Source organism: Balaenoptera physalus (genome assembly GCF_965194825.1).
Source record: "Balaenoptera physalus genome assembly, chromosome: 2".
Classification (NCBI taxonomy): Eukaryota; Metazoa; Chordata; class Mammalia; order Artiodactyla; family Balaenopteridae; genus Balaenoptera; species Balaenoptera physalus.
The window spans coordinates 149,286,836-149,311,106 of NC_138883.1; the positions used below are offsets into that span (position 1 = coordinate 149,286,836).

A 24,271-nucleotide genomic window follows, 5' to 3' on the forward strand; every position below is an offset into this window, starting at 1 on the left:
GGACCGCCAGGGAAGTCCCTATGTAGATATAATTTTACGTAGGACTTTAACATTAAATCCATTCTCTGCTACATGTGCCTAGTTTTAACTGTGATTTGAGGCCAGTTACACCAAGAGCTAGCTGAACTTTTCTCTTACTAAAAAAAGAAAAAAAAGAGGAAAAAAAAAAACTTCTCAAATATGAACAGAAGTCTAGCAATATACTAAAAAACATATGAATCCTGAACAACTCTACAAAACAAAAAACCGAAAAAAACCAAAACACACAAAACAACCAAAAAAACAAACCCTTACCACTCTCTTTCCTCAAACTATATCACAGTAACAAAGTAGAGACAATATATGTGTTCAAGTGACAACATAAAATTTGTCCACTGAACAAAACCTATAACAGAAAATACTTTAAACTGACTATATGCCAAGATTCAGTCTAACTTAAGCATTTTTTTGAAAAGGAAGCATTAAGCCATAAAGAGGTAACCATTCAACCAGGAGCTCCTTCCTTTCTTTTTCAATCAAAAAAAAAATCCTGGTATCTGAGCTTTGAGAAAATACACACCAGTGATAAAACATACCACTGGTATTAGAAGAAACATTCTTACTTGTAAACAACTAACTTCAGAACTACTGTTCCAGATTTTATTTTCTTAAATGGGAAGAATGAATTCAAACACCAAAAACATACCAACAGTAAAGTTGGTACCTTTATAAAATTAAAGGTAAAAAACACTTACAATTTTTGCATTTTTTCCACTTTTCCTTAGTTGCTGAACAGCAAAAGCATGTTCAACATTATCCATTGAAACGCCATTAACCATCGCGACTCGGTCATTTTCCCTGAGGAAAAAAAGTGACCAAAATAATAACATGTTAGATGAAACCATACAAATAAGTTTATAAAGATATTTTCAAGATAGGATCTTCAAAAAAGATATTCTAATTATGGGCTAATTAATCTGTCTTCAGATCAATGATAAAATAATGTCCAGCTATTTAATTTCAGATCCCCCACAAAAAATGTTTAGCACTTGTAACTAACCACAGGTCATTAATTTTTTAACCATTAACACAATGTTTCCCAAAAGGATTGAACAGGTACCACAATACACAAAATGACTTCTGGTGGTACAGTTACAGGCATTCAATGATACTAATAGTCATAAGGCTGGAAAAAGTTATTCCTTCTTTAAAGAAAAAGTCTTTCTCCTTCCAATTTTCTTTCAGTCCTTCTACTCATACTCTCATTTTTTTGCTAGTGTAACTTTTGCCTGTTTTTTATCTTGCAAATCTTCTTGTTGAACAAAAACGGTTAAGACTCAGGGTGAGAGGCTCCTGAAGGCTAGATTCTACCCCAAACTGAGTAACAAGTTTTCTTTTCACTACCTTTATTTTTTACAGTGACCTTCTATTTAAGTTAAGTGATACTAGCTTTCCGTATATGACAGAGACAAGCATAAACGTATATTGATTTAGAAAAATCACGAGCATGGCATGCCAGTGGCTAACGGTAGGAAACATGCTTACTGCAGCTGCCCTTCTGCGGGTCCTCCTTTAAGCACATCTGAAATCACTATCGAGGTTTCCCCACTCTGGAAATGAGGATTATCTCTTCCACCAGATATTGCAATTCCAAATCCAAATCCAGGAGCCTAAAGTAATAATTACAGTAAAATGTTATGATGTCATACTCTACAATCGAAAAAACTTCAAATATAAAAATTACAATCCTATTACAAAATGCTCACTCACTTGTATGGAAACACATCAGAATGACCTATCCTGATATGGGAATGCAGGCTTTAATAAATTTAATGCTGGGTATAACAGAATATTGAAAACTGTCAATTACATGAATGTTCTTTAAGAACTAAAACACATTTAAAAATTCTGAACAATGAAATCCTGAATTCATTTTTGCTTATCAGAAGGGTTCCTGAGGGAATTGGCAGTGTCCCCCTGTGATCATCACAAACACTAGCAACCGATTTGTAGAATGACAGATTTAATAAGCGTATAAACCGGGTGGCATTTTATATAATAAAATATCAACAGCTGTGAAAATCAACTTCCTTCACTTACCCTAAAAATCTCTACTGAAGTAATACACTATAATATCTTACGCACACTGCATACAATAGAAAGTATACATTAATCATATCAAGCATTTTAAAATTACTTATATTTTTAATTAAACAAAATCATAATTATATACTTCTAAATGAGCTGAAAATCTTTACCACAGTGACTAAGGACAGCCCAGCACAGAAAAAAATCAAAATACTACCAAGTTATTTAAAAATTACCTAATCTCGCTTTTTTCACGAAGATGGCGCCAAAGGTGAAGAAGGAAGCCCCTGCCCCTCCCAAAGCATAAGCCAAAGCAAAGGCTTTGAAGGCCAAGAAAGCTGTGTTGAAAGGCGTACACAGCCACAAAAAAAAGAAGATCCGGACGTCACCCACCTTCCGACGGCCCAAAACACCGCGGCTCAGGAGGCAGCCCACATATCCTCGGAAGAGCACCTCTAGGAGAAAAAAGCTTGACCACTGTGCCACCATCAAGTTCTCCCTCACCACTGAGTCAGCCATGAAGAAGACAGAAGACAACAACACACTGGCGTTCACTGTAGATGTCAAGGCCAACAAGCACCAAATTAAACAGGCTGTGAAGAAGCTCTGTGACGCTGACGTGGCTAAGGTCAACACCCTGATCAGGCCTATGGAGAGAAGAAGGCATATGTTCGACTGGCTCCTGACTATGATGCTTTGGATGTTGCCAACAAAATTGGGATCATCTGAGTCCAGCTGGCTAATTCTAAATATAGAAGTTTTCACTATAAAAAAATAATTAAATAAAAATAAATAAATAAAAATAAAAATTACCTAATCTCAAAGAAATCCACACCATTCCCTAGAAAGGAAATGAAGTATTCAGAGTCGTCTAAAAGAAACAGCCAATATTTTCCTAGGGCTCCAGAATCAGAAAATCAGAGGCTATGTTTTCATATAACATTGTACTACACTATGCTCTACAATCCAAACCACCTGAGGACAAAGGTAACAACTTCCTTCCACGACTGTCCCGTCCACAAAGAAGACCACGCCCACCATGGACAGGGGATACATCATGACCTCCCCTTCCACCCCAAAGTCTACTGAAATAGCCAAATAAGAAGAAAAGAGAAAAACTCTCCTTAAAAAAGAATAAACACCAGCAATTCCACACCCAGGTATATACCCAAGAGAAATGAAAACATGTGTGCACACAGAGATTTATAGCCACACACAGCAGCAGCATTTATAATAGCCAAAAACTGCAAACAACCCAAATGTCTATCAACTGATGAATGGATAAATAAAATATGGTATATCCATTAAATGAATTATCTGCAATAGAAAGGAGTGAAGTACTGATACATGCTACAAAATGGGGAACATAGAAAACGATGCTATCTAAAAGAAGCCAACCATAAAAGACCGCACACATCATACAATTCCTCTTAGATGAAATGTTCAGAAAAGACCAATCTGTATGAAACAGAAAACAGACTGGTGATTGTCGAGGGCTGGGGTGTGGAAAGGGATGGAGACATTGGGGAGGGATGGTTTATGCATAACATTATTCTTTTTAGGGTGATGGAATGCTTAAAAAGTGACTCTGGTGATGGTCTTACAGATCTGTGAATATACTAAAAATCACTAAATTGTACATTTAAAGGGTGAATTGTATGGTATGTGAATTACACTGCAATAAAGCTAATACCCCCAAAAAAGGTTAATGTGAAAAAACAAATAAACAGGAAAACATCTGGGTGGCAGAAGATAATGGCAACTGCCTGAATCTGTGTCTCCAAAATAATACAAAACAGATCACTACACAAAACCATACCCTTAATATAGCTCAAACCAGAGAATATGCAAATTTCAAAATAGGCAGAAGTACACCTAAAATTTCAAAAATAAAGAAATGATTAGAAAGAAAATAACTATTAGCACACAATTAGAAAACATAAGAGACTACAGAACAAGTTCAAATAAATTTGAAAACTTAGATAAAACAGATAATTTTGTAGGGAAATACAGATTATTGAAATTGACTCTATTAGAAATAAAGACTTCAGCAACCCAATTGCTGAAGAGGAAACAGAGATAGTTATGAGGGAATTATCCCACAGAAAACACCAGGCACAGATGATTTCACAGGGAATTCTACCAAAACATCAATATCCAGATAGCCTCGATGCTCCATAAATTGTTCCAGAGCACCCTAAAATGAAGGAAAGCTTCTAATTCTTTTCAAGAAGCAATTATAATATTGATACCTGAATCTGATAATGACCATCCACGATAAAGACAGGGCTTCCCTGGCGGCACAGTGGTTAAGAACCCACCTGCCAATGTAGGGGACACGGGTTCGAGCCCTGGTCCGGGAAGATCCCACATGCCACGGAGCAACTAAGCCTGTGCACCACAACCACTGAGCCTGCACTCTAGAGCCCACACACCACAACTACTGAAGCCCGCACGCCTAAAGCCCATGCTCCGCAACAAGAGAAGCCACCACAATGAGAAGCCCAAGCACCGCAACAAGAGTAGCCCCTGCTTACTGCAACTAGAGAAAGCCCACACACAGCAACGAAGACCCATCACAGCCAAAAATGTAAAAAACAAATTAATTAATTGATTAAAAAGAAAAAGACAGAGCCCCCCTCTGAATACTAAAGCCTAACATCATTTATAAAGGCCAACACCATACAAATATTCCATGACAAGGTGATTTATTTCCAAGACTGTTATATTAGGAAAGCCACTGTATAGGAGACCCTATTAATAAACCTAGAGAAAAAAATTCAGAGATTACATCCATAGACCCTGGAAAGGCCTTTGACAAAATCTAACATTCACGACCAAGGGAAAAAAAAAATTCATGAAAATGCCTTCAATCTGTTTTAATATTTCATTTTATGTTAAAGTACATGAAGAACCTTACCCACACACACAGTTGAAAAGGAGAGGAGTTATTTTAGTAAACCTTTTAGATAATTATGGATATTCATGTTTGATTTTATATCGGTAAGTGATAGTTTCTTAATGGGTGGCTACAATGTGCAACTTGAGACCATATCAGTGGACTTTTTGTAGTTACATGAATACCCATCCACTGGCCTATTTTGCACTTTGAATGGATTATTTTATCCATTGTGATTTTATAATAGCATGTCTTGGTCATCTGGAAATTATTTAGGTAAATCTTTCAAATGATGACACATTTCACCACTATACAATATTTTTTAAAAATCATACTTTAATTAATATCACCACCAATGCAATCAAAGTCTTTAAGTAGTGAAAAGTATTGAGCTCATCTCATGGTGGCAGATAAATGTTTTCCAAATTTTAATTTTTGTTTTAAAATTCAATTTTCTTCATTGGCAACAACAATTATCAGAGTTGTTTTCCTTGAAGCAACAGGTACTCACTTGAGAAAAATGTTTGTCAAATATTCCAGTCTGGATAACCATTCCTTCAAGTAAAAGTGGTGTTACACACACAAATACACAGTTGGTTGAGCTTCCAATTCAAACAATCATGCAAGTACTTCAGTATAAAGCAGAAATGCCTTATGCATATTTCCGATTTCAATATACAGATCATTTTTAAAATGTCTATTCAAAAGCTGACATGTGGTAAAATGAGTAATTTTTACTGCTTTAAGTTATTCTGCAGCAAAACTGGGATTGTTCTTATAAACTGTGAGTAAGCCCAGGAACTATTAGGATGGTTTGGGGCTCTGAGGCCAGTTTTACCTCATACCACTGCTTCTGTACCTTCACTACAACTATCAACACAGTGAAAAAGACAAATAACATTTTTGTGCTGTTATGAAAATAGTTTGTCCTAAGCATAAAAAGACTTCAGAGATCTTTTGGGGTCCTCAGCCCATAATTTGAAAACACTGATATTAAAAACCACTGAAAAAAGAGCAAAAAAAAAAAAAAAAAACCCAAAAACAAACAAAAAAAACCCCAATGAAGCAATTTACAAAAGATATGAAATGTTAAAACTCATAAGAAACGCAAATTAAAACCACACAGAGAATGGTAAAAATTAAAGTATAACAACACATTTTGTTGAGGAGGCTGTAGAAAAATAGGCACCACTGCTAATGGGCATGCAAACTGCTACAATTCTTTAGGAGAGGAATCTGGCAATCCTAACAAAATTACAAAAGCATTTATGTATGTATGCATTTATTTATTTATATTTTTGGCTGCGTCAGGTCTTAGTTGTGGCATGCGGGCTCCAGAGCACATGGGCTCCATTGTTGCAGCACATGGGCTCTCTAGTTGTGGCACAGGGGCTCAAGTAGTTGCGGCACAGCATGTGGGATCTTAGTTCCCCTACCAGGGATCAAACCTGCGTCCCCTGCATTGGAAGGCAGATTCTTAACCACTGGGCCACCAGGGAAGTCCTCAAAAGCACTTTATCTTTCAACAGAGTGAACCAGTTTCTAGGAATGTACCCTGAAGATTACATATACAGCTCCAAAAATAAGAAAGTACATATGTACATAGTTATTCACTGCAGATTGTAACTGCAAATACTGGAAAAAACCTAAAACACCCAAGGGTTAACTCCAGGGCAGTTTGGGGAGGGGTGTGTTATTCTTTGACTTTTTTTCCACCCTTGGAGAAGGCTAGCACTAATCTTTTATTCTGGATACTTTTATACTGTGCATTTATATCTTGCTTGATAATTCTTTTATTTAAAAATTAAAAACATAACACAAAAATATTAAAGAAATGCCAAAAACATCAGGACTTTTCAATACGGAAGGCAGAGGTGAGTAGATACTTCCTAAGACTTGCTTGTGAACAAGTAAGTACAGTCCTGGCTGCATGAGCCAGGCATCAAACCCAGGCGAAGCATACTGCTTCCATGCAGCGCCAGCACTCTGTGGGGCATGTCATCCTGCTGGATCAGCGCTGGCTGCAGTTCATTTAATGACTACCCAGGAAGTCTGTGATTCCCAACCCTGGCTGCAGATGAAAATCATTTGGGATCAGTCTCAAAACTGCTTGATGATTGCCAAACTCTCAACCCCACAACAATTAAATAAAACTGGAGGAGGGCAGATAGCAGGCATTAAAAAAAAAAAAATCTCCTAAGTGATTCTAATGGGCAGTCAGGGCTGAGAACCTTAGCCTTAAAAGCTTTGTGAATATCGGACCAGGGTGATCATCAAAAACTATAAAAGGTTCGACTATCCCCCACTTTCCCTTCCCTCTTAGGGAAGGTTTCTCTCTGAAACCTTTTTAGGCTTAGATCTCCACCACGGTCCTATTTTTGGCCTTTTCAATAGATTTCTTACGTCCACTGCACTACAATTTACCCTCCAGCATGTTCAAAGGATTATTATTCTAAAACAAACCCAATTCTGTCATTCTATTGCCCACAGGTCCAAGTTCCTTAACATGCAATATCCTGAAATGCAATGCCAGCTTGCTTCCCAGCACCCCAGTCTTTACCCTAAACACACTTAACTACTGACCCCCGCTTAAGCATGCCATGCATCATCAAGTTCCAAGCTTTCACATTTCTTCTCTGCCTAGGATTCCTTTAGCACCTCACCCTTCAACATCCAGTTTCAACGTCATCTCCTTCATAAAACCAACCTAGCTTTTCACAGGCACAAGTGCCCCATCCTGTAGGCTCTCCGACCACACAGACACACTTCTGCTACTTAACACACAGCACTGTAAGTAGCCTGGGTATCAGAGGTTCATTTGGGAGGGGTTTACATATTCTTCTACATATCCCAGCTGAGTACAACCCTGCAAGGGCCTAACACAAAGTGGCTCATCAATGTTAGGGCGCTAAAACAAGTATCTGACTAATTATTCAATTTAATTTTAACTCAATTTCCCTTTATAGAGTTGTCTTTTAATACTCACACTAATTTGAGCACTAAAACCTCACTAGCAGCCAGAGTAGTAGCATGGATTTGGAATTTCTTGCATTTCCAAATAAAAACAAGCAGGGCAACTATACAGCAAACCAAAAACCATATATACAGCAAAAAAAAAAACCCCACAGGTAACCAATGTACCCCCCTGAGGAAGCAGGTGGGGATGAGCAACACCTATGGGACTTGTGTGTTCCCAAAACCTACTTGGGAAGAAAGCCACAAGGCATCTGACACACCTAAGACCTGAAGAACCCCACAAATAACTAACAAGTATTTACTGGAAAGAACGGCAGGGCAATTTGAGAACAACAGCTGAAACTGGGAGGGATTTTGCCTCTCCAGTTGTCAGTGAGAGCAAGTAGTCTGCAGTAGGGCGTGAATGGGCTAGAGCAGTGTAACCCCTAGGAATTCGCAACACGGACCTGCCAGTGGATTCAGACTTGAGAGGGACAGGAACAGCAAAAGATGAAAGGGTACAAAAGGCATGGGCCTAGGAAATGTCAGACAGCAGCAGTTATGTTTCTTTAATGCATGCACACACACAAGAAAACTAAGCCAATTTCTAGAAGCTCAAGAAAGCTAATTTCCCATAAAATTGAGCAAAAAAGGGATTATGATCAAATCCCTTAGAAAATTACTATAGAACACAATGAGTAGCAGAATACCCCTACAGAAAATGAAAGCATGCTGAAAAGAGTACTCAAAAAAAGGAAAATAAAGGCTCAAAACTGTTACTATTATAAAACAAGTGAAAAGGCACTACAAAAATATACAAGACATGAAAGAATATAAATAAGAATTTTAGACAATCACAGAAAGACAAAATGAAAAGGCAGAGGACTTTGTACCAGATGAAGGAACAAGCTAAAACACCATAAAAACAACTAAATGAAGTGGAGATGGGCAACCTTCCAGAAAAAGAATTCAGAATAATGATAGTGAAGATGATCCAAAACCTCGGAAAAAGACTGGAGGCAAAGATCGAGAAGATGCAAGAAATGTTTAACAAAGACCTAGAAGAATTAAAGATCAAACAAACAGAGATGAACAATACAATAACTGAAATGAAAAATACACTAGAAGTAATCAATAGCAGAATAACTGAGGCAGAAGAACGGATAAGTGACCTGGAAGACAGAATGGTAGAATTCACTGCTGCGGAACAGAAAAAAGAAAAAAGAATGAAAAGAAATGAAGACAGCCTAAGAGACCTCTGGGACATTAGACGCAACAACATTCACATTACACGGGTCCCAGAAGGAGAAGAGAGAGAAAGTACCCGAGAAAACATCTGAAGTGATTATAGTCGAAAACTGCCCTAACGTGGGAAAAGAAATAGCCACCCAAGTCCAGGAAGCACAGAAGAGTCCCATACAGGATAAACCCAAGGAGACACACACCGAGACATAGTAATCAAACTGACAAAAATTAAAGACAAAGAAAAATCAATGAAAGCAACAAGGGAAAAATGACAAATAACATACATGGGAACTCCCATAAGGTTAACAGCTGATTTCTCAGCAGAAACTCTACACGCCAGAAGGGAGTGCCACGATATATTTAAAGTGATGAAAGGGAAGAACCTACAACCAAGATTACTCTACCTGGCAAGGATCTCATTCAGATTCGAAAGAGAAATCAAAATCTTTACAGACAAGCAAATGCTAAGAGAATTCAGCACCACCAAACCAGGCCTACAACAAATGCTAAAGGAAATTCTCTAAGTGGGAAAAACAAGAGAAAAAAAGGACCTACAAAAACAAACAGGTAACAATTAAGAAAATGGTAATAGGAACATACATACTGATAATTACCTTAAATGTGAATGGATTAAATGCTCCAACCAAAAGACACAGCCTCCTTGAATGGATACAAAAACAAGACCCATATATATGCTATCTACAAGACACCCACTTGAGACCTAGGGACACATACAAACTGAAAGTGAGGGGGATGGAAAAAGATATTCCATGCAAATGAAATCAAAAGAAAGTTGGAGTAGCACACTCATATCAGATAAAATAGACTTTAAAATAAAGAATGTTACAAGAGACAAGGAAGGACACTACACTACATAGTGATCAGGGGATCAATCCAAGAAGAAGATATAATCATTGTAAATATATATGCACCCAACATAGGAGCACCTCAATACATAAGGCAACTGCTAACAGCTATAAAAGAGGAAATCGACAGTAACACAAGAATAGTGGGGGACTTTAACACCTCACTTACACCAATGGACAGATCATCCAAAAGGAAAATAAATAAGGAAACAGAAGCTTTAAATGACACAGTAGACCAAATAGATTTAACTGATATTTGTAGGACATTCCATCCAAAAACAGCAGATTACACTTTCTTCTCAAGTGCGCACGGAACATTCTCCATGATAGATCACATCTTGGGTCACAGATCAAGGCTCAGTAAATTTAAGAGAACTGAAATCATATCAAGCATCTTTTCTGACCACAACGCTATGAGATTAGAAATGAATTACAGGGAAAAAACCATAAAAAACACAAACACATGGAAGCTAAACAATACGTTATTAAATAAGAGATCACTGAAGAAATCAAAGAGAAAATCAAAAAATACCTAGAGACAAATCACAATGAAAACACGACGATCCAAAACTTATGGGATGCAGCAAAAGCAGTTCTAAGAGGGAAGTTTATAGCTATACAAGCCTACCTCAAGAAACAAGAAAAATCTCAAATAAACAACCTAACCTTACACTTAAAGGAACTAGAGAAAGAAGAACAAACAAAACCAAAAGTTAGCAGAAGGAAAGAAATCATAAAGATCAGAGCAGAAATAAATGAAATAGAAACAAAGAAAACAATAGCAAAGATCAATAAAACTAAAAGCTGGTTCTTTGAGAAGATAAACAAAATTGATAAACCTTTAGCCAGACTCATCAAGAAAAAGAGGGAGAGGACTCAAATCAATAAAATTAGAAATGAAAAAGGAGAAGTTACAACAGACACCACAGAAATACAAAGCACCCTAAGAGACTACTACAAGCAACTCTATGCCAATAAAATGGACAACCTGGAAGAAATGGACAAATTCTTAGAAAGGTATAACCTTCCAAGACTGAACCAGGAAGAAATAGAAAATATGAACAGACCAGTCACAAGTAATGAAATTGAAACTGTGATTAAAAATCTTCCAACAAACAAAAGTCCAGGACCAGATGGCTTCACAGATGAATTCTATCAAACATTCAGAGAAGAGCTAACACCCATCCTTCTCAAACTCTTCCAAAAAATTGCAGAGGAAGGAACACTCCCAAACTCATTCTATGAGGCCACCATCACCCTGATACCAAAACCAGACAAAGATACCACAAAAAAAAGAAAATTATAGACAAATATCACTGATGAATATAAATGCAAAAATCCTCAACAAAATACTAGCAAACAGGATCATACACCATGATCAAGGTGGATTTTTCCCAGGGATGCAAGGATTCTTCAATATATGCAAATCAATCAATGTGATACACCATATTAACAAATTGAAGAATAAAAACCATATGATCATCTCAATAGATGCAGAAAAAGCTTTTGACAAAATTCAACACCCATTTTATGAAAAAAATTCTCCAGAAAGTGGGTATAGAGGGAACGTACCTCAACATGATAAAGGCCATATACGACAAACTCACAGCAAACATCATGCTCAATGGTGAAAAACTGAAATCATTTCCTCTAAGATCAGGAACAAGACAAGGATGTCCACTCTCACCACTATTATTCAATATAGTTTTGGAAGTCCTAGCCATGGTAATCAGAGAAGAAAAAGAAATAAAAGCAATACAAATTGGCAAAGAAGAAGTAAAACTGTCACTGTTTGCAGATGACATGATACTATACATAGAGAATCCTAAAGATGCCACCAGAAAACTACTAGAGCTAATCAATGAATTTGGTAAAGTTGCAGGATACAAAATTAATGCACAGAAATCTCTTGCATTCCTATACACTAACAACAAAAGATCAGAAAGAGAAATTAAGGAAACAATCCCATTCACCATTGCAACAAAAAGAATAAAATACCTAGGAATAAACCTACCTAACGAGGTAAAAGACCTGTACTCAGAAAACTGTTAACACACTGATGAAAGAAATTAAAGATGACACAAACAAATGGAGAGATATACCATGTTCTTGGATTGGAAGAATCAATATTGTGAAAATGACTATACTACCCAAAGCAATCTACAAATTCAATGCAATCCCTATCAAATTACCAGTGGCATTCTTTACAGAACTAGAACAAAAAATCTTAAAATCTGCATGGAGACACAAAGACCCCGAATAGCCAAAGAAGTCTTGAGGGAAAAAAATGGAGCTGGAGGTATCAGACTCCCTGACTTCAGACTATACTACAAAGCTACAGTAATCAAGACAACATGGTACTGGCAAAAAAACAGAACTATAGATCAGTGGAACAGGATAGAAAGCCCAGAGATAAACCCATGCACCTATGGTCAACTAATCTATGACAAAGGAGGCAAGGATATACAATGGAGAAAAGACAGTCTCTTCAATAAGTGGTGCTGGGAAAACTGGACAGCTACATGTAAAAGAATGAAATTAGAACACTCCTTAACACCATATACAAAAATAAACTAAATGTAAGACTGGACACTGTAAAACTCTTAGAGGAAAACATAGGAAGAACACTCTTTGACATGAATCACAGCAAGAGCTTTTTTGATCCACCTCCTAGAGTAACGGAAATAAAACCAAAAATAAACAAATGGGACCTAATGAAACTTCAAAGCTTTAGCAAAGCAAGGGAAACTACAAACAAGATGAAAAGACAACCTTCAGAATGGGAGAAAATATTTGCAAACAAATCAACGGACAAAGGATTAATCTCCAAAATATATAAACAGCTCATGCAGCTCAATATTAAAAAAACAAACAACACAATCAAGAAATGGGGAGAAGACCTAGACATTTCTCCAAAGAAGACATACAGATGGCCAAGAAGCACATGAAAAGCTGCTCAACATCACTAATTATTAAGAAATGCAAAGCCAAACTACAATGAGGTATCACCCCACGCCAGTTAGAATGGGCATCATCAGAAAATCTACAAACAACAAATGCTGGAGAGGGTGTGGAGAAAAGGGAACCCTCTTGCACTGTTGGTGGGAATGTAAATTGATACAGCCACTATGGAGAATAGTATGGACGTTCCTTAAAAAACCAAAAATTTAATTACCATATGACCCAGCCATCCCACTACTGGGCATATACCCAGAGAAAACCATAATTCAAAAAGACACATGCACCCCAATGTTCACTGCAGCACTATTTACAATAGCCAGGTCATGGAAACAACCTAAATGCCCATTAACAGACAAATGGATAAAGAAGATGTGGTACATATATACAATGGAATATTACTCAGCCATAAAAAGGAATGAAATTGGGTCATTTGTAGAGCCGTGGATGGATCTAGAGACTGTCATACAGAGTGAAGTAAGTCAGAAAGAGAAAAACAAATATCGTATATTAACGCATATATGTGGAACCTAAAAAAATGGTACAGATAAACTGGTTTGCAGGGCAGAAATAGAGACACAGATGTAGAGAACAAACATATGGACACCAAGGGGGGAAAGTGGTGGGAGTGGTGGTGGGATGAATTGGGAGATTGGGATTGACATGTATACACTAATATGTATAAAACACATAACTAATAAGAACCTTGTGTATAAAAAATAAAATAAAATTCAAAAACTCAGAAAATAAAAAAAAAGAATTTTAAGAATTCAGAAATGAGGCTGACAGAATTCAAGAGTTAATTAGAAATTTTAAAAAGCCATTTTAGATAGGAACACAAATAAACATAATACCCTGAAAGAAACAGAAAGTAAAAAGGAGAAATCTTTTATAAAACAAAAAAGAAATGATTCAGGAGATTTTTTAAAAAGGATTTGAGAGAAAATTACAAATAATGAAGACAGGCAAAAGAGATAAAACGTACGAATAATAGGAATACCTAAAGACTAAACTGAAATAGGAGAAAAAAAACCCATAAAACTAAAATTAAATAAAGAACTTTCCTGATACATGTATTTTATATATCCTTCCATATATTTATATATGTAATTGAAACTGTATACTCAAAGGACACAAATCACTGTAGATACCTGAGAATATCTATTCAGAGGAAATGCCAAAATATATTCAAATAAAATGACTAGATTTTAAGAAGATTCTTTGGCATCTAGGCAAAAAGAGCTATAATTTAAAAAGAAATATAAATTAGATTATCATCACACTTGGGTAGCAACACATTATGCCAAAAATAACATAGTTAAGATACTCAAGGGAAACAATGAGCCATGGATTTTATATCCAGTAAAGCTAATCTTCAAGTATAAAAGGGCACAGAAAAGCTAATAAACATATAAGAAAAACACAGGGAATATTGTTTTTCATGATCCTTTCCTAATAGAAAATAACTTTCTGACAATCAAAATGACAAGAGGCACACGGAAAGGACTGGTGATAAGCATTAAATATACACCTACTTACAGGATTAAATGCGGATTAAAGGGAGAAAGGTTAAATTATATAATAGCTATATGGTCTACATAGAGTAAAACCATTTCTTTAAAAGGAGAGAGGAATAGGGTGAGCATTTGTAAAAAATTTTTAACACTGTTTCCAGTAATCAAAATTGACAGTAGTAGAATTATTATTATTCTGAGGCAATCATATGCTCTGTACTGGATTTACAAAAGACTAACATGGTGCTTTTCAGAGGGATTTTCAAACAAAATGGAAAATAATCCATTTTTCTCATCTATCTTTACCATAAAAAAATTTTAGGTGTGTCAAAATATAGTTGATTTTTATATGTTTACACGAGAAAATGTCCAAGGTAATGGTTTTTATTATGGTGATGGGAGAAGTGGTTTAAAGCAGTATAATATGATCTCATTGATATGTGCACACACACACGATTATAGCTTTTGGATGGAATTAAATGCATCGAAGAATTTTATTTTCATATTTTGTCCTTTCGACATCACAGGCAGCCATAAGCAACAATAATATGTATATCTACCTTTGCCTGGTAGTGAAACTGAGTTTATGATAAACAAGAGGCCTGGAATCTGTTCAGTTATTTGCCCAGTTTCACTGGACACTAGCCATGCCCATTCCTTTACATTTCATTGTAACTGCTTTTGCACTGAGTACTTGCAACAGGGAACATATGGCCAACAAAGCTGAAAATATTTACTATCTGACCTTTTACAGAAAAGGTTTGCCCACTTATCTGTTATAGTATTTCTTGATTCCTTAAAAGATTTTTTAAAAAGGGGAAAAAAATTCCTGAAGGTTGACTGTTGATTCACTTGCAGAAATATAACTGCATAATATGAATAACCTCTCCTCCAAAGATTCTTCTGTTTCCTTCAAATATGCCCAATTCTCTACTTGAAGATTCTCCCCGCTGCCTTCTTTTTTTTCTGTTTTTCATGACAAATTTCTACAACCAACTAACTTAATTCTAACTTTTCTCACCTTATACAGTTTTACTCCTATAGTTTTTGTAGTTTGACTCCTCTCCCCTTCTTCTTCCAATCTACCCTCAACATTCTATGAAAATTGTTCTAGTCATGTGTTTTCACAGTGAACACGGGGATCAAAATTTTTTTAAATGGATGGATCCAATTTTTCAAATGGTTCCTCGGCAATCATTTGTTCAACTTCCTTTCTACAAATGAATTCAGAAGGCCTGGAATCCTATGTGTCACTCCACTACCTGCCAACTAGACCTTATGTAGGACTTCTCTGTGGACTTAGAGAGATTAGGATTTTATCAACTCTGGTAACACTTTAATTCTATGAGGTCCCAAGAGATCTGAAAGGCCTGTTCAAAATCAGTAAGTGGTAAGCCCAAACTAGTTCAGAAGTCACAAGACCCCTACAGTTTTTCCACTGTACCTTGGTAGTTCTCAAAATGTTGTTTAAATGTCTACGACTGTTAGACTGGTTCTTTTTTACCTCTGAGCCCTTTATCAGCCCGTTGGTTACTCGCTCTTGTGGTTCTGTTTCCAAAATTATAGCTTTCATTTCTAATTTTTATTCCGCTTTCCTATTTCCAGCTTCTTAAAGGACACCTCCAATTGCCCAAACTGTCATTTTCTCCACAAAACTGACCTCACCACCAATGTTCTAAACTTAAAAAAAAAACAGAAAAAAAACAAATAAAAAGCCAAAATTTTGGCTCCTTCCTTACCAAGGTTACTACTTTTTATTAATTTTATTACATATATATGTAGTTTATGTGGTAGAATTATGAGTTCTGAATTTCAGATATTATATTCCATAAGTATTTCTAATATTTAAAATTAAATTTTACATGTAAGTGAAAAGAGCATTATATGATGAGTCCAGAGACCTGTGTTCAAGATGTACCTCTTTGGGACATTTCACTAGACCTTTCTGAGACTCAGTTTATTCCATGTGGTTATTAACACCTATTTCACAGAGAATTAAATAAAATAAAGGATTTGAAACATTCATAATACACTTTATAAATGTACACAATGGCCTTCAACCAGATAAAACAAGCCTAGCTTAGCTTACATGCTTACCTCAGTGTAAATGCTTACCTTCTACCCACCATACACTAGCCTGGAGCTACTCAAGAGATATGTAGGATTCCCCCTCCCTGGCCCCTTTTCTTAGAATAGCTTTACTGACATGTAAATCACCTACCGTAAATTCACTCTTCAAAATGTACAATTCTATGTTTTTTGTATGTTCGGAGTTGTGCAACCATCATCACAATCAATTGCATAAAATTTTCATCACCCTAAAATGAAATTCCCTACCCTTTAGCCATCATCCCTGAATTCCCGCATCCTAAAAACCACTCATCTTTCTGTCTATTCACCTGTTCTGACCATTTCATATAAATGGAATTATACAATAATGGTCCTTCGTGACTGGCTTCTTCGAGTTAGGGTAACGTTTTCAAGGTTCATCCATGTCACGGCATGTATCGGTACTTCATTTCTTTTCATTGTTGAACAATATTCCATTATATGGATATACCACATTTTGCTTATTCATCATTCATCAGTTAATGGGCATGTGGGTTCTTTACACTTTCAGGCTATCATGAGTCGTGCTGCTATGAACAACCATGTTTAATAAGTTATTATGTCGGTATTTGTCTCCACTTCTCTTGGGTATATGCCTAGGAGTGGAATTGCTGGGCCATGTGGTAATTCTACATATGTTTACCTTTTGAGGAATACCTTACTTAGTACCACAGTTGGCTCCACCAGCCAACATCCACATTCTCATCAACACTTACTATTGCCTGCTTTTGTGATTACAGCCATTCTAGAGGGTGTGACAGGGTTATCTCACTGTCATTTTTGACATATATTTCCCTGATGGTCAGTACTGTTGAGCATCTTTTCATAAATAGTTCTGTATCTTCTTTGGAGAAATGTTTTTCAAATCTTCAGTCCATTTTAAAAACTGAATTACTTGTCTTTTTACTACTGAATTTCTATATTCTGGATACAAGTCCCTTATCAGATATGTAACTTGCAAATACTTTCTCATTCTGTGGGTTATCCTTTCACTTTCTTGTTGAGAGTTTCTTGGTTTCCTTTGAAACACAAAAGTTTTAAATTTTGATGTGGTCCAATTTTACCTGTTTTCTCTTCTGTTGCTTTTATTTTCAAGATCACATCTAAGAAACCACTGCCTAACCCAAGGTCATAAAGATTTATTCCTGTGTTTTCTTCTAAGAGTTTTACAGTTTTAGCACTTACATTTAGGTCTATGATCCATCTTAGGTTAATTTTTGTTCTTGGTGTGAAGTAGGAGTCAAAATTCATTACTTTCCATGATGTTGATCAGTTGTCCCAGTACCATCGGTTAAGACTACTCTTTCCCTCACTGCATTGTCTTGGCACCCTTGTTCCAAGTTTACTTCCTATTCAATCCCCTCCCTATTTGAAACACTTAGCTGCTTGCCCTTAGATGATCTCTTAACTAGATTCCTTGCTTTCAACATACTTTCACCATTTGATTTTTTTTTTTTTTTTTTAGTTTTAGGTGTACAACATATTGTTTAAAAAAACTTTTTTACTGAAGTATAGTTGATTTATAATATAATATTAGTTTCAGGTATACAACATAGTGATACAAGTTTTTATAGATTATACTCCTTTTATAGTTACTACAAAATATTGGCTATATTCCCCTGTCCTATATAATATATCCCTGTAGCTTATTTATTTTATAAATAGTAGTTTGTATCTCTTAATCCCCTTCCCCTATCCTGAACCTCCCCCCTTCCCTCTCCCCACTGGTAACTACTAGTTTGTTCTCTATATCTGTGAGTCTGTTTCTTTTTTGTTATATTCACTGGTTTATTTTTTTAGATTCTGCATATCCATGATAACATACATTGTCTTTTTCTGTCTAATAAGCATAATACCCTCTAGGTCCACCCATGTTGCTGAAAATGACCTTATTTTATTCTTCTATATGGCTGAGTAATATTCCATTACATATATATGTACCACATCTTCTTTATCCATTCATCTGTTGATGAACACTTAGGTTGCTTTCATATCTTGGTTATTGTAAATAATGCTGCTATGAACACTGGGGTGCATGTATCTTTATGAATTAGTGTTTTTGTTTTCTTCGAATATATACCCAGAAGTAGAACTGCTTGATCATATGGCAGTTCTACTTTTAGTTTTTTGAGGAACCTCCATACTGTTTTCCATAGTGCCTGCCCTAATTTACATTCTCACCAGTGTACTAGGGTTCCCATTTCTCCACATCCTCACCAACACTTGTTATTTGTAGACTTTTTGATGATAGCCATTCTGAGGGGCCCAGGGAGTCCTGGGGCTGGTGTCACACAGCTGGTGGGTGGGGATGGGGGCCCCAGGGGATCCCGGGGCTGATGCCCACCCACCAGTGAGTGAAGCCAGGTTCTAGGGCTAGTATCGGCCAACTGGTGGGCAGAGGCAGGTCCTGGGGTCTCTGGCTGCAGGGCCCAGGAGTCCCAGAGCTGGTGTGGAACCACTGGTGAATGGGGCTGAGGCCCAGGGGGTGCTGGGACTGGTGCATGCCCATGGGTGTGTGCCGCTGGCCCCAGGGCTAGTGCCAACTCACAAGTGGGTGCAGCCAGGTCCTAGGGTGTCTGGCTGCAGGGCCCTGTGGGTCCTGGTGCTGATGAGCTAGAGGGAGGGTTCCACAATGACTCTTGCCAGCACCAGTGTCCACATGGTAGAATGAGCTCCCCAAATGTCTGCTGCCAATGTCTATGTTCCTCGGGTGCACTCCAGTTGTCTCCTGCCTCTCCAGGAGGCTCTCCAAGATCAGAAGATGGGTCTGATACAGGTTCCTTTCAAATTACTGCTTCTGCCTTGGGTCCCAGAGAGTGTGAAATTTTATGTGCACCCTTTAAGAGTGGAGTGTCTATTTCTCATAGTCCTCTGGGTCTTCAGAAAGTGAGCCCTGCTGGCCTTCAAAGCCAAATTCTGGGGACACGTCTTCCTGGTGCAGGACCCCTGGGCTGGGGAGCCTGATGTGGGGCTCAGACCCCTCACTCCTTGGGAAGAACCTCTGTAACTGTAATTATCCTCCCATTTGTGGGTTGCCTACCTGGGGGTATGGGTCTTGACCATGACTCCACCCGTCCTACCCATCTCACTGTGGTTCCTTCTTATTATCTTTAGCTGTAGACCTTTATGCCTCCAGTCTTGCTCATCAATAATTGCTCTGTAAACAGTTGTTAATTTTGGTGTGCCCATGAAAAGAGGTGAGCTCAGGGTCTTCCTACTCTGCCATCTTGGCCAAGCCTCTCTTAACTTCTCTCAACCCTTTAATTCTTTAATATAGAAATATTCACTTAATCTTTCATGTAATTTTTTTTCAGAAAATAAAAAAGTAGAGATGACCAACTCATTCCTGAGTATTTATTCATTTCTCAAAGAATTATAAAAATATGTGCATTTTCTAAGGAAGAACATCTGAAACTAAAGAATGTTGTGGGTATGTCATGGGTGGGAGGGGTGGAACACAAGACCCTCTGGATGCAACTACCGTTTCAAGCTACAGACCTGCACTTGCCAATACTATAACCATTATACACACAACTACTGAGCACTTAAAATGTGGCTAGTCTTACCTGAAAGGTGCTGAAATTACAAGATGTGCATTGGTTTTCTAAGACTCAGTATGGAAAAAAAAAGCAAAGTACAGTATACCAATTTTTAAATATTAATTACATGTTGAAAATGCCAACATTTTGGATATACTGAGTTAAATGAGATCTATTATAAAATTCACCCATATTTTACATTTTTCAGTGTGAAGACTAGGAAAATTTTAATTACATTGTGGTTTGTATTATATTGCTACTAGACAATGCTGCTACTTGATCTCCTAAGAGTGACTTTGTTGAATAGATTGGCCTCCTGTGAAAATAAGTTTTAGTGGGCATAACTAAGTACACCAAGCCCTTATCTGGCAAGACACAATATCTGTAACTCCAGGTTACTGCCAAAAGCATATAGTCTCAAATTATCTCGGTCACTTACTACTATTCCAAAAGCTCACTTGGCTCACCTCAAGAAGAATAACTTTCTCTCATTCCTTTGTCAGCGCTACTTAAAAATGTGATGCCAGAGGACATGGCCCTCCATTTCAAACATGCATTTTTAAACATACATATTACGGGTCTCATCCCAGACCAAATGAATCAGAATCTCTGGTAGTTGGGCATGATCCAGTTGATTCCTCTTTGCAATAAACCTTGAGAGCTACGACTCTAGATCAGTGGTCAGCAAACTATGGCCTGCAGGCTAAATCCAGCTAGCTGCCCATTGTTGTAAATAAAGTTTTACTGGAACATAGCCACACCCATTTGTTAACCTACTCTCTACAGCTGCTTTTGCAATACAGCTACAGAGTTGAGAAGTTGTGACAGAGATTTATGGCCTGCAAGGCCTAAAGTATTTATTTATTATCTGGTTCTTTACAGCAAAAGTTTGCTGACAGTGCTCTAGATAGTCTAAATTTTATTCTGTAACAACTCAGAATACCAAAGGAAAGATATCTGAAAGTATAGTTCTGCAGCCTCAGAAAATGAAGTTAACTGAATTATGCTTTGGCATAAGTTTCTGGGCTTACAGTGACAGGTCTATTTTTAAAAACCTTCAAAAACGATTCCTGGAGGGATGGTTGTTGAGGACTTCCATTCTGTCACAGTCCCTCTCTGATGAGGCCCAGAAGCAACACAGCTCTGTGTTCCCAGCACAATAGTTAACATGTTTGAAAACCAAAGAATTATGAACTATATACTCATCTTATCTCCATGTATCTTTTGATGACATCTTTCTGGGCTAGTATCCCCCTCCCTCAGGGCAAAAGAAAACTGAAGCACAAGAAGAGCCCAGCTACAGAATGGAGTTTACACTGACCTTCTTCCTAGACAGGAGTTCCAGACTTGCCTGAGTATTACAACTACCATGATGAGTTGGTGTGACACTTTTAACAAATTCAAAAAATCAGATTCTGTTTGCTCAACATTCAAAATCTTTTCCTACTTTGCCTAAGTTAATGAGATACAGATCTGTAGTAAATAACCTAACATTTCCCCACAACTGACAAAACCAGGCAAAACAGTAGAAAGGAGAAATGTACTTTAGCTAATTTACGTGTCTTATTTTATTTTCCTTACTTAAAAACTAAAAAGGTATTAGGAAAAAACAAATGTAACGTGATACGGTCAAATTACACCTATGGTCTCAAATGATCTAGCTTCTACCTTAAGAAATCATAAAAAGAAAAGCAACTTAAACCCAATGTAAGCAGAAGAAACATTAAAGTAAGAGCAGAAATCAGTGAAATACAAAGCAGAAAATAAAAAATATCAATGAAAAGAAAAGCTGGTATTTTGAAAAGTTTAATAAAATTGTTAAACCTCTAGCCAGGCTGACCAAGAAATAAGAGAAGACACAAATTACCAATATCATAAATGAAAATGGGCCACCATTACAGATCCTAAAATATTAAAATAAGAGAATGTCATGAACAATTTTATGTCTATAAATTTGACAGTTTAGATAAAAGGAACTAATACTTTGAAAGATACAAACTACCAAAGTTACCCAAAAAATCTCCAAAAGCTAACAAAGAAGAAATACATAACCTGAATAGTCCTATATAAAATTAAAGAAAATAAATTTATAGTTAAAGCCTTTCTCACAAAGAAAACTCCAGAACCAGATGGCTACACTGGTGAATTCTACCAAACATTTAAGGGAGAAATATCTTCAGTTGTACACAAACTCTACCACAGAACACAATAGGGAAGAATACTTCCCAACTGCTTGTTTTGAGGCTGGTAGCTTTCCTTACTCCAAAACCAATAAAAACACAAGGAAAAAGTACTAACCAATATTCCTCATGAACACAGAAACAAATATCTTCATAAAACATTAGCAAATCAATCTGGCAATATATAAAATGAATAATACATCACAACTAGGTAGAATTTATCTTGGGAATGAAAAGCTCTTCAACATCCAGAAAAGCAAGAAACTGACCATTCCACCAGACTAAAAAGAAAACTCGTATGATAACCTCAATCAATACTTACCAAAAAAGCACTGGCAAAATCCAACATCTATTCATGATTTAAAAAAAAAAAAAAAAAAAAAAAGCCTCTTAGCAAAGTTAAGTATAAAAGGGAACTTCCTCAACCTAGTAAATAGCAAAACAGAAATACATGGGAACTTCCTTAACCTCATAAAGGGCATCTACAAAAACCTTACTGCTAACATCATACATAATAGTGAAAGAATGCTTTCATTTAAAATTTGGAATAAGGCAAGGACGCCTGCTTATTACTGTCCCTATTCAACAACATCCTGGAAGTCCTAGCAAGTACAATAAGGCAAAAAAAAGAAATGAACAGCATATAGATGAAAAATGAAGACATAAAACTGCCTCTCTTCACAGATGAGATGACTGCATAGAAAAATGCCAAAGAATCTACCAAAGAAGTTCCTAGAACTCTAGAAAAGTTACAAGTTCACTATTTAAAAAAAAACAAAAATCAACTGTATTTCTACATATTAATAGACAATCAAAAACTGAAATTTTAAAAAATACCATTTACAATAGCATGAGGAAACATAAAAAATATACTTGACTAGAAATCTAACAAAACGTGTGTAGAATCTGTATGCCGAAAACTACAAAACCGTAATGAAGAGATACATCACATTCATAGTTTGGAATACTCAATACCGTTAATTCTCCCCAAATTAATCTGTAGATTCAATGCAATCCCAATGAAAAATCCTGGCAGATTTTTTTAATTTGACAAACTTATTCTAAAGTTTATATACAGAGACAAAGGAACTAGTCAAAATAATTAAAAATAATAATAGTAAGTTTGGAGGATTCACACTACCTGATTTCCAACTTAATATAAAGCTACAATAATCAAGGCAGAAGTAACTGGCAAAGGATAGACACACCGATCAACAAAAGAGACTAGGGAAAGACCGACACATGTATGGTCACTGATTTTTGACACAGGGAGAAAGCAATTAAATGAAGAAAGGATAACCTTTCCATAAATCGTTGTTCAAAAAATTGGACATCCGTATTAAAAAAAAAATCCCCTAAAAAAATCTTCATACAAAATTTAATTAAAACAAAAACAAAAAACAAAACAAAACCTTCCAGAAGAAAACAACAGGAAAGATATTTGGGACCTTAGGTTTGGCAGACTTCTCAGACACAAAACCAAAAGCAAAATCAATAAAAGCAAAAACTAACAAATTGGACTTTATCAAAATTTAAAACTTATACTCTGCAAAAGACACTATTAAGAGAAGGAAAAAGGCAAGCCACAGACTGGGAAAAATATTTGCAAAACAATACCTATTAAAGAACTTGTATCCTGAAGATATTCAAAACTCTCAAAACTCAGTAACAACTTCTGTGCACCAAGGGACAATTAACAGAGTACAAACGTAATCCATGGAATGGGGAAAAAAAACATTTATGAGTCATATATCTGATAAGGGGTTAATGACCAGAATATATAAAAACTCCTACAATTCAACAAATAAAACCCAATTTAAAAATGGACAAAGGAACTGGACAGATGGCAAATTTTTGTTATGTGTATTTTACCATAGTTTAAAAAACAGTAAGTATAAAAATTAATAAACAGAAACCTCAATTAAAATAGAGTTGGGAG

At 36.4% G+C, this 24,271-nt stretch overlaps 1 protein-coding gene and 1 pseudogene across 16 annotated transcripts in view; one reads left to right on the plus strand and one right to left on the minus strand.

Annotated features, from left to right (window-relative positions):
* Nucleotides 1-24,271, minus strand: part of TJP1 (tight junction protein 1) — a 341,605-nt gene that overhangs the window by 62,266 nt on the left and 255,068 nt on the right. For all 15 annotated transcript variants that reach the window (XR_014260292.1, XM_082448491.1, XM_082448496.1 and 12 more), the window contains 2 exons: nucleotides 1,525-1,649; nucleotides 735-837 (listed from right to left, as the gene is read on the minus strand). Coding sequence is in view for 14 of the 15 variants with exons in the window: in XM_082448491.1 (XP_082304617.1) it covers nucleotides 735-837; nucleotides 1,525-1,649 (228 nt within the window). In the remaining variant the exon portion in view is untranslated. The remainder of the gene's footprint in view (nucleotides 1-734; nucleotides 838-1,524; nucleotides 1,650-24,271) is intronic.
* On the plus strand, nucleotides 1,656-11,555 carry LOC309654589 (large ribosomal subunit protein uL23 pseudogene; annotated as a pseudogene). The gene has a single exon. The product of its transcript is annotated as a large ribosomal subunit protein uL23 pseudogene (transcript).